General features: G+C 35.8%; 1 protein-coding gene across 1 annotated transcript; it reads right to left on the bottom strand.

Moving 5' to 3' along the window:
- Positions 1-1,251: 1,251 nt before the first annotated feature.
- Positions 1,252-9,310, bottom strand: LOC103714476 (gamma-secretase subunit APH1-like protein). The gene is made up of 6 exons (XM_008801745.5): positions 9,073-9,310; positions 8,486-8,641; positions 8,256-8,341; positions 4,633-4,758; positions 3,370-3,497; positions 1,252-1,647 (listed from the first exon to the last, which is right to left on the bottom strand). The coding sequence occupies exons 1-6, from the start codon at positions 9,183-9,185 to the stop codon at positions 1,507-1,509; spliced, it is 750 nt and encodes a 249-aa protein (XP_008799967.1). The 5' UTR covers positions 9,186-9,310; the 3' UTR covers positions 1,252-1,506.
- Positions 9,311-12,414: the final 3,104 nt, after the last annotated feature.

Here is a 12,414-nt window from a genome sequence, read left to right on the forward strand (position 1 = left end):
ATTCCTAGAAAAAAAAAATCTCAAAGCAAAAAAGAGATGATCATTATAGAAAACTAGATAGATATGACCATTGTTTAGAATTCTCCAGAAAAAGCCCATAGAGAGCCGTTTAGGCATGTCCGCTGTTACTTTTATAAGAAAAAGGAGGAGAAGCCACAAATTAGGTTTTCTAGTTTCTTAAAGTTTTTGTTTTTTTGATTATTTTTATAAAAATATTTTTCAGATAATATTATAACACTTATTTTGTATAAAAATATTATTTATTTTAAAATTATATAAAAACTATATTTTTAATCAATACAAACATATTAGTAAAACTTGGGCTTTCTTAGATTGTGCACGAGCATAACTGCCTCCTAATCACGTGCAGGACTCGTGACTGAAGCACCTGGTCTTCAATATCTGTGCAGGATTTTTAGGGTAAACAATTCCTTGGGTTGAAGTACCAGTATCCTAAATATCTAGGAAATATATGAGACATCAACAACCTCTTCAGTTCACCATGCTTGATATAAGCAGGATATCATATTCAGAGTGTAGCCAGGGAATGGGATAACGGCATCCCCCTGTCTAAGAAAATTAATGGGCTTAATAGGTTTAAAAGGACAGACAGAGATACATTTCTATAATCAAAATGATGCATGTCATGAATTCCGACATGTTTCGGAGCAATAAAACTAATTTCTACATACATAATCAGCTCGTGACTGTTTTGCACGTACATCCTTCCAAGTTTCTTTCAGATATTGATGCTGTCCAGCTTGACATTCTGTCCTGCTATTGATTCTCTACTAAGCTTTTGTTTCCATGATATTCTTTTGGTTAATCAAAGAAAAATCCAGTCCAAAGGTTGAGCACAAAATTATATTTTACATTGTGATGCTTTGATACAAATCTGAAGTCTGGCTTCAGACGCTTAATTGTATCAAGTCATTCACAGGCATTAGTTTCGTTCTCCACTCACGGGTGCAGCAGAAAGAGATCTATTAGCATTTGCACTAGATCTTCATACCTGTGATTTCATAAGAGTTACCATATTGTTATTTCTTAGATGTTTCCGTAGATTTTTTATTTCTTCGCAACTTTGGTTTAAGAGTGATGATATTTATGGATCTTAAGAATCTCCATGTGACATTATATTTTGCTAATAAAACAAGGCATAGATTCAATAACACAAGCTGGCTCTTTCAGCAGCTATCCATCAGTGTGTTTTCTATCATGCTATTTTTAGCATAAAAGGGAATGCAGAGAGAAACAAGAGCAATGAGCTTTTCTCCATATCAAGTGAAAGTTTGTAATTGTTGAGATCACATTTCACGGAAAAAAGGAGGCATCTGCCTTCAATTATCCATATTCCATGCTATCCTGTTGCTACATTTCCATTTATGGATGTATAAATGTCACATTCAAATTCGAAGTCATCATTGCTATCCTCCTACTTCACTTAACAAGAGGGAAGTTTAATTTCTTTACCCATGAGACGGCATCATAAGATGCAGATGACTGCTAATTGTTCATCTGCCTGTTTTGGTGTTCAGTTAGTCTTCTCCAAACCATCTGCCAGCAATATTGCAATGTTACAGCTGCCATGAAGCAGAGCAGAGGTACACCAACAACACAGCCCCCAGGTGCAAGGTTAATCAGCGTCTGAAATCGAAGTTGAAGTTAATGAAGAACAAGTAAAGACAATGAACTAAAAAGGAAAAGGTACACCAACAACGCAGCCCCGAGGTGCAAGGTTAAACAGTGTCTACTGGAAATTAAGGTAATGGAAAAAAAGTAGAGACAATGAAGAATAAGGAGCATATAAGACAACACAATGATTTTGCCACAAAACAGAGATGGGAATTAAGAATGCCATGATAAACAAATAGCAGACAATATCATTATCCAACAAACAAGACAACAACCGCTGGAGTAATCAACAAGGCCTACACCATCAAATGTAGTCACAAACTCAATGACCCGTGACCAAGAACAACCAACATTACATCATGCATTCTCATTGGAACAAATAAATGATTAAACTAATTAGCCTATTATGCAAGCCAGAAGTGCCTTTCATTAGACCAAAAATACATGGATCTGCAACTGAGTAATTCGTTGTTATTCATGTAAGAAAACAACCAAGCAGATATAAATAAACAGCATATGCACATTCTATAACTTATCTTCATGTGTGTTTTCTGGTTCAGGTAATGTCTGAATCCAGGAACAACCCAGACAAAATGTTTATGCATTATATGAACATTAATTGAGAGGACATATGCTGCAATTTTTTATGAAGTTAGACCAAAACAATGAATTTTCAACCCTCTGTGAATAATTGGATGTTATCTTCATTTGCTCCCCCTTTTTTGGAGCAATACCCAGGACGTGAACCTTGGACTTCTAAAGGGCAAGCCTTTGGGGGGAAGGTGCAAGCCTACTGTGCTAACATTTGCTGACAACTTGATGTCATAAACTTCAGATCAATCCCACAACCTTAAGCTTTCAAGTGTTCTCACCAGCTGAGAAATGTGCCTAATGTTGAATGTGATAATAACACCATTCATTCTGTTGATGTTACCGGTGTTTATAGCTGATGTTCCTGAGATACATGGAAAAAGTGCATGTTATGCATGCTAGCAGTGATTAGTTGCATATCACACATATTGTGAAGGGGATTTTAAGCAAAAGCAAGGAATTCAAACCAACAGATTTCATAGAAATCAGTACAGTTTGGCACATCTGCACTGTCATGAAGCAGTTCAATGGATAAGCTACACAGTCTATAATCCTCCTAGGGTTTAAAATGTGCTGTATTATGGACCACATAAACAAACATTATTTATTGCAAGCATGCAGTATTGTCCGGCATAAAAAATTGTTGTATCTGTTTCTTATCTGATATGAACAAGTAATCTCTCCTTTCAGAGAATTTTAGGAGTCTGAGCAAGATCCTGTTTATTTTCTTAAGGCATTAAAGCAATTAAAATGAAATAAGAAGCATGTCAATTGAGAACTTTATCTATTTTGCATTCTATTACTAGAGGAGACTTTCTCGCCACACTTTGAATACATCTCCAATAATGAAATTTAACACCTTTTTTTGTACTTTACAGATTTTTATTAAAAAAAAAAAGTTGTCTTCATCCCACAACTTCAAGAATATAGATGTTTCAACAATTGCAACATGCCAGAAATGAAAGGAACAAAATATATTCTTGTTTCATATGGCATTTCGATAAAATGAATGGAAAGCTGCTTAAGTTGACATTAAATTCATAACTGATTGGCAAGCCTTGGGTCCTCTTGGGTTTTCAGAGACTCTACTTAGCCAAAAACAATGAGTTCACGGACATGTAATATGTAAGGTTAGATGCTCACCATTATAGCGGCAATGCTATGAACAACCGGAACAATAGCTTGGTCACTTTTCCTCCCTTCAGCATACCCATTGAAAGCAATGACCATCGAAAAAGTATGAATAACCACAAATCCAAGTGACATAATGGCTGCAACACAGAAGGAAATTAGTCAATGCAAAAGCAATATGATCTCAAAAAGATGTGTGTTGAATTTGGGAGCATCTGCAGCAGCATTGGAACACCACAGTCAATTCTTTAACAACAACAACAACAACAATAATAATAGTAATATTGTTGTATGCGTATGAAGCAGCCATCCAACCCAAACTAGTCTGAATAATATCATGGATTCAAGTTATAATCTAGGATCAGTATCTTAATTTTATTTTGCTAAGTGTGCTGACCATGCAACCTACCCTCTTTTTAATTTTTTTTCCTTTCTTTTTTTCCTGAGAACAAGGAGAGGCAGAAATCTCGCTTGAAATCACATTGAGGACAGTATTCAGTATCCAACACCCATTAACTTTGCAAACTCAACCAGTTCACACTCTCCAAGTGTTATGCTACTTGCATGCATCCAGGAGGGAGAGAATGGGATGTTTAAGGATTTGGGTGTAGTTGAGTGCTAAAATTGTCTTTGTTTAATTTCAATTTAACCACCTCTTTCTTTCTTTCTCTTCTTCCTTCCCTAAACCACATCTTCATCAAACATCTCAGGAAGTTTGCTATAATTTGAATAAATAAATGCACCATAAGCACAACACAAGCTCATAGACTATAAATGTCATCAACTTTCAGTCAGGAAAAAGCCTCATTATCTAGAGCTGCAAAGCAGTGACACATGCAGTGCTAGCTTATTTGTTTGATTGCAGCATGTGGAAACTCTTTTATGTGTGTGTTGATGCAGGGTGCAATGACATAACCTTTTCTCTTCACTTAACAGCTCCTCCATAGAGCTCTGCATAAGCATGGATGCTTTGGTGAGTATGTGTGTCTGATTGAGAGAGAGAGAGAGAGAGAGAGAGAAAGAAAGAGAGAATTAAAAAATGTCCCTGGAAATTTCCTGCCGAGGTCAGTATAGCATACATTTCCTAAAATGCTATCTTATTTTCTTACTGCTACAAGGTCTTCTCAGATGAATATTGCTGTGCTTAGCCTTAAAATTCTTATAATAAGAGCCTATTCAACATCAAGCTATGCAAATCTCCTTTCACTCATCAGGGAACAACTTTCAAGTTGAAATAAAACTTGAAACAAAAACTAAGAAAGACTGATGACTCACCAGAAATAAGGAAAAATGGTATGTGTGAGCACCTATCAACATAAAATGTTGCTGGACCAAATGCAGGAGTCAAGAGACTAAGACAGAAAAAGACGGCATGAGCCAAGCCATGACCTAAACCACCAGCTGCATGACATGTATGACATTGAAAGAATTCATCAAGAATGAAAGTACAGTTGCCCATAAAGCAGGAAGCATACTTAATATAACAAATAATAATATTAAAATCTTTATATGCACATTTATTTCCCTTACAACCATACAAGGAGGAATATTTCATCGCAATAACCGGGCACTAAAGATATAGATTTTATGATCAAGCCAACATTCATGCTTATCTTACAAATTTCATATCACTAGAAACTTATATGGACACATTAATTTTGGATCTTTTATCTGCAATGCTGCAAAAAGCTGTTATAATTATATTACAACCACTTATCTATATGTGTTGGCCATTCTTGAAGTGTCTTCTTGTGTTATAAAAATGACAAACATGCCATTCAAAATTTTGGAGTTGAATTATAAGATCAAGTGAAAATATCAGATACACTGCATTCATTCTTCATCATCCAACAACAGTTCTTAGATATATGTCTTGAGCAATAACTTATTGTTCTATTTAAGCCATCATGCTCAAGTGTCTGCAAATAATGAGCTGTAAGGTTGAAGACCCACACCATCTAGAATCACATGCTAATCATGGATATTCAAGTCATAAAATCTAAGAGAAACGTAAGAGCAGCAGCAGAACGAGGTTTGGAGGGAATGATAGAAGTAGAAAAATGGTTGAGAGCAGAAATAGTTCGTAAATGGCAAGCTTACTTGGAAAAGCCACTATGTCACTTGATCATTTACCTTGAGTCTTCATCTAAAAAGGTCAAAATATGAGTTCAAATTTATAAATCAAACCATGCACCTATTTCATCCAGTGAGGCTCTAAAGGTGTCTTGGATTCTATCATCATTCTTCATTTAGTATCATGTTAAATGTCTATGGTCATTTCAAGTTCTAGAAGCTCAAAGGTTAGTGTCTCAGTCATAAACCTTGGTATGCTAGCACTCATCTCACGATTGTTTTGCATGAGTTGATTGTTGAGACACCATTATCTTTACTCTCATTACTCATCTGAAAGTTACTTCAAGATTATACTTAATGGTGCTTTGTAATCCATCTTTAGCTGATGTGCTCTTGATACTGGATGTTTTTTATTCCATAAATTCTCATGCCAATTTAGAAAAGCATACAAAAGTGGCTAAAGAATGAATCGTGAAGTGCATTCTTAAAATCCATATTCCTGCAAGCTTTGAGGCCTCTACCACAGCTACTTGCACAGCCTCCTCTTTTGAGCCTATCTTTTCTACTTAATTAGAAATTTTATTAGATGTAGAGAGTTTCGGGAACTAAGGTTTGAATACTTGGGCTCTTGTCTCAGTTTTAACCAAGCCAAGTTAGTTCTGATATCAATAGTTTGGCCACTTTCAAAAATTTTAGTTCAAGCCTTAGAGTTTTGGCTGGAAAAAAATTAAAAATCAGAAAATACAATATTCTAAAAGATCATAATGTGCATACTTGTATAGTTTAAATGGTACATTGTTGTTAAAGTTATGAACAAAACATAAAGAAATAGGAAAAGAGAAAGTAAAACAAGCTATAGAATTATATTGTTAACCGGTTTTAAAAAGAACAAATTTTATTTGATAAGAATTGTAAATACCAAATATATACATTTATCTCAAACTACAAAAGCTTTTATACTTTTAGACTAATGCATATCCTATTCTTTATGTTTTGGTTATCTTACTTCATGAAATATATGCAAGGGCTACTGCATTTTAGTTTGAATAAGTTGAAAGCACTCATACATCAAAATGTTTAAGAAAGAAGTCCTTGTTGGATTTTTCATAACAAACACTCACCTGCTTTAAATTAACTGCCATCTAATAAAATTTAAGTTTAATCATGCAGATATGCTTTGGAATGCTTGACTTACAACCCATTGGCAATTGGCAAGCACAACTTAAAAAAGTTAGCAGTTAATCTACAAAGTGTTTTTTTGGTTTATGTATGTCAAATTCAGCTGACATTGGTTGGTTTTGATCAGAACTACTGTAAGCTGGCCAAAACTAGACCAGAAGTTGTCGGTTTCTGGTGAAACTAACTGAAACTTCCAAAACTATTGAAACTTAAGCAGTGTCTGGCTTGGCCAAAATTTTCAAACCTTGCCTCGATGTATGAATATCTCTAACTCCACCAGGTTTGCAATTATTGGTATTTCAATCATCTCTGTAGGTACCTCAGTCTAGAACCTACAATTTTACGCCCTAACATGGAAGGCTCTTTTTTTTATTTTTCTCTCTATCAACTATAACACCATTAGATTGTGACAGCATGCAAATCCTTTTCAAATGTTCTTTATGTTTTACATCACTCATGAGCTTCTTCTACTAAAATTTTTGCCCTGTACTATTTGAATAGACAGCGGAAATGACTGGTAATGGATTTAGACGTTGATAATTTGATTTATTTCCCAAACTATTAGTTACCCAAAAAACAAAGAACATAGCTATAGTATGTAAGCATTACAATATTGGGGCACCATGAAAAATCTTCATGAAGGCCTGTGAAAACATATTTTGAGTTTGAATTAATTGATTAACAATGTTAAAGTGTCCAACCTTCTACCATGAAAATTTCTAAGTTACATCATTTTTAAGTTCAAATTACCAGAACAGCAAAGTGCTTATTAAAACCAAGCATACTTAGGACTTTTCCATTGAAAAGGTCCAGCCCGAGCACTTTTAGCAGTAGTTGAGGTGTTAAATCAATCCAAATCATTAATGAGTGGTCAAAGTCAGCATAGATCTATATAACATTTGAATGATGCAGACCATGTCTATTTTTCAATGCGCAGGAATTGGGCATGGTCTACATTAGTTTTATGAATGAAATGGAATATCTTAGGTAGCCTACGTCCGTGTGAGTGTGAAAATAGGTAAGTATGACCATCTGTTTGTGGTGTAAGCTTTTTGAGTTTGAATCGTAGTCTTACATGTCAAGGGGAAGAGCCTTGTATTTAGGAACTCCTTTCATCCTTCTCGAAGACACATTTGTCCTAGAAGGTGGTGATCGTGAAACATTTTTTTCTTATCAAAATTATAATAGTGCAATTTCCTTATTGAAGCGATGAGATTTTTATCGCATCCTTTCATCATCATGATAATGGCATTTGTCCTCAAAATGCATCAAAAATGACCAACAGGTTGTCAGCATGCTCAGATAGGCGATCTGCCTTCAAAAGATATAAGTTTTACTTATTCTAATTGTTTGGCTATCATTCTTGCAGACCAGCAGAACCAGTAATCTTAAACAAGGCATTATTTCTATCATCCAACAAATTAATCATCCCACTCATATAACACACTTGCATAGCCTATGTGCCATTTACCCTGATAAGATTAGAACATTCTTCTATAAAATTGTTTCTTTAAAATGAAATTTTATGAGGGGCTTCATTAAATTATTGTATTTGTAAATTATTCTATTATAATTTTACACGCTGTCATTTACGAGCTCATTGATTGTTAAGAAAAATGCAAAATTGAAAATTTTTAAAAGCTTACCCAAGGCAATTAGCATCTTATCTGTCAAATAAAGGCGAGGTTTCGACACTCTGTCAGCAAAAGCATCCAACATATCTTCCAGTCTCCTGCAAAGTTCATTAATGTGCACATTAAGGAATCCTTTAATAGCATATGGTCCAAGTTTCCTCATGAAATGAGTCTATGTACAAGCAAGAAACTCTTAAGTGCGACAAAGACAAATAAGTGAAGAATTTGACAATTCAACCTACTTGTAAACCTTCCAGAATACGATCCGGACACTTTCCTGAAAACCAACAGATGTGAGGATAAGGAGCACATACGGCCACCACACTGCAGACTTCACAGGAAGAAAGCCTCTCCATACCGCAGAAAGAACTATCAAACTCACAAGCCAAAACAGTGTGCTGCATTTATCCAACCATTAGCACACAGCACAAAAAATCATATCAAAATGCAAAATTTTCATGTTTCCATCCATTAATTCATCGATCCATTAGCTCAGAGAATAGAAACCACATCAAAATACAAACGTTTTGTGTTCCCATGCAACACCAAAATCATATCAAGATGCAATTTTTTGTGTTTCTATCCATTAATTCATCGCAACATTGGGGAAAAACAAACAATGGAAGGAAAACCACAAATTTCAAGGTATTTCAAGAAAGATCGCTTGATCAGCTAAGGATTACTCAGGAAGATGGCTAATTATTTGCAAAAATGACCTAATTTCACATCCGACCGCATAGAAGCCTGGTCTTTGGATCGATTTAAGAAGGAGAAAAGCGAAGAAAATGGTGGAAACCAGGGCACAAAGAGGAGAAGGAGGGGGCCAGACCTGGAGAGGAGGGTAAGGATGAGAAAGGGCTTCTTGGCGATGACGGCGACGAAGAGGGAGAGGGCGGGGCCAAGGGCGATGAGGACGTAGCCGAGCCCCGCGGCTGCCGTCATCTCTCCGGGCACTGCTTCCCTCCTCTCCTCTTGGTCTCGAAATAAGAATTGGGGAAAGGTTGCTATCGGAGTTCAAGCCCACGCTATTACAATTCTATTAATATCTGCAATAGCTGCCGGAAGGGAGGGAGAGAGAGGGAGAGAGAAAGAGTGAGGAAAATTTTATTATTAAGATGGACTGTGTAACTAAGGATGTAATCCTATGGGATCAAAAATTAATAATAAAATATTTAAATTAATTTTTTTAATATTAATTATGATCCATACTATTAAAAATATATGGAAATTAAATATTATTTTAATAATCTCTAAGAGATTGATAGAGAATAGGATAATTTTTATTATACTAATATATTAAAATATATGATAAGTAGACAAGTACTTCTCGACTTGAATCTTTAAAAAATTGCTTTAAAGTTTGCATATTTAGCTTGTAGGCAGGCATAATCTTATGCTTAAGTTTGTCCACATATTTTGTCGATTAGTCGCAAATGACCTTCGATAAAAGAAGCAAGTTGGAGACACTTCAAACACTATTATTCTTTTCCTTGATTCAATAATTTCCTCCTTGGAACTGCTCCGTAACTAGTCCAATCCCAACATGTAAACAATTAAAGCTCAATCTAAACCTCTAATAGGCCTAGCTTCTATCTCATATAGATTAAGACCTAGAAATTAAATTATCCCAGGTCCCCAACCATTAGCCGCTCCAAGTCTACTTCATTTTTACCCATTTCTCATGTTTCCAAATTACTTTCCATAATTCCAAGCCCTAATTAGCTCTCTAAGTCCATTAGATTAAAATTTATTTACGACTTATGGCTCATTCACTCATGTGAAGCCCAACTTATGTAAATAATTCTCATGTACTCAACTCATACCTCAACTTAACTATTTGGACTTGCTAGATGAACCTAAGAAACTTTCACTATCCCTTCACCTTCATTCATTTCAAATGAGTGAATTCTCGCTGCATTCCTTTTCCTCTAACTCATCCCTTCCGGTCTCAACACTTGAGTAAGCTTAAGCAACCACTACCAACTAAGCCATACCTTATATCCTACAAGATAAAATTGCCCTCTTCATCTAGTTAACTTTTAAGTGCTGACTTGAAACCAAGACTAATTATATATAAATCCCCTTATTCATGAAGAGAAGACCAAATAAGAAAGCCCAAGTTCTAGTGCTAGCTCTCTTCCTTCTCCTATCCCCCATCTGTAGTAGCCTTAGAATCCTTTATTACAAAAACCAAGTCCTAACTCAATTACAAAAACCTCAAAATCTTAGAATACCCGTTCGTTCCACCACAACTCCCAAGTCCAAATACCCCAACATATTTAACAAGGAGGAATCATCAAGTCCACCCAGTTAGAGCTTGGGAGGGTGCTGCTCCTAGCCTTGAGGGGGCATTTGGTAACCTCAAGAGGATCACCACGGTGATCTAAAATCTCCGGTGATTCGAATACTGGGATGATTTGATCCCCAATGATCCAAGATCAGTATGTTTAGTAGGCCATGGTCCAGTGATTAAAATCTCCGGATATCTATGAGTAACTTATTTGATATGGTACGGGGATCCAAGATCACCAACCACATAATACCACAAATACCCCTGATATATCTTTGATGGATTTTTTATGTGTTTTTAATTCTCATGAATCAAAAATGTAAGTCAATATGCTAATTCCTACAATAGCTCCATAATTTTGTCACATATTCTACTTTTAGTAGCCCTTATCATATATTTATTAATCATATAAAAGATATTATCATTCAATAATAATATGATAATAATATGGTTAGTAATATATTATAATATAATATATATCATTAATATAATATATAATATCGACATAATATTTTATATATATATAACATTGACATAATATGTTGATGGTATATTGATATATCAATTTTTCTGCTAGATTGAGAAGTATTTTTGTCCTTAACTTTCAACCCAGGATCACTGCCCTAGGATGATCTTGAATTTTCGATCTCAAGGACGGATATCCCATCACCGGGTTGGGCGGTGATTTGAGGAGTGGAGGTGATTTAGAATCACCGCCACATAGGATCACCGTGGTGCAACCAAACGCGGCGATCTCATCACCTCCACCTACATCACCCTTGATCCTGGGACGATCACCCCACACCAAACGTCCTATGAAGATTTGGGCTTCCTTCCAAGCTTAAGGGAGGTCTTCTCTAACACCAAAAAGTTCTCCTCTATTAAAATTCACCTTCCAAATCTATGGGTTTTGATTGCATTTTATAGAAGTTCATCTTCCAAATCTACAGGCTTTGCCCTTCTTTTCTTTTTTTTGGTGAAAGAACATTGCCTTTGTCACCAATACCTTCAACCTTGGACAATCTGGGTGGAAGATGTGAGACAGGCTACCATCGTTAGCTTACTAGACATCTTCACAAAAGCAAAAACATGGAAGGCATTGGCACCTTCAACGAAGAGATCAATATGAGTTCTAATTAGAGAATGGCCAGGTCACAGGACACACAGAATTTGTTCTGATGGTATGTCATGTTGAGGGTATTGTGAGGTAGCGTAGTTTTCATCAGCACAGTCCACTCCTTATCTCCCACTCTACCCAAGGATTAAGGCCACTTTTAACTACACCCAACCACATTTCAAAACAGTGCTTGGAAAACACTAACAGTGCTTGGAAAACACTAGAATCATTAACAATGCATGGCCCATGCATCACTTGGTACTTGTTTGGTGCCAAGACAGTCGAACCAAATGTCATGGACCCCAAGATGAGAGCCCTGGGAGATGCTTCAGCAGTTTAGAAGATTATGCAGACCTCTCAGTAATCTGCAACTAATCTCTGGAGTATGGACTTAATGGGAGAGGATTTTCACTATAAAGACCCATAGAAACCTTATTTCTCTTGAGCCTGCTTTTGTATGCTCTTTGTTTTCCTGTCAGCATTAAGTGAGCTCCCTTTGTGTCAAATGCCAGGCAATGAGGACACTCTTGTTGAAATGGAGTAACCTTGTTGCCATTTTGCTCGAAAAAACGTTAATCAGAAAAAAAGATATAGGCACATATAAAATCTTTTAAGCAAACATCTAAGATTAGGACAGGTTAAGATTTATAAAGCTTCGCACCATGACTGGTTTGAGCTAATATGGAGATTATCAGACCAAATGGATCAAGGGTCCACTTCAATTGGATTTCATATTTTGGCTTTGATGTTCCAACTTGGACAAT

Source organism: Phoenix dactylifera, chromosome 4, assembly GCF_051530095.1.
Source record: "Phoenix dactylifera cultivar Ajwa chromosome 4, Ajwa_hap1_PhDact_Kaust_v1.1, whole genome shotgun sequence".
Taxonomy (NCBI): Eukaryota; Viridiplantae; Streptophyta; class Magnoliopsida; order Arecales; family Arecaceae; genus Phoenix; species Phoenix dactylifera.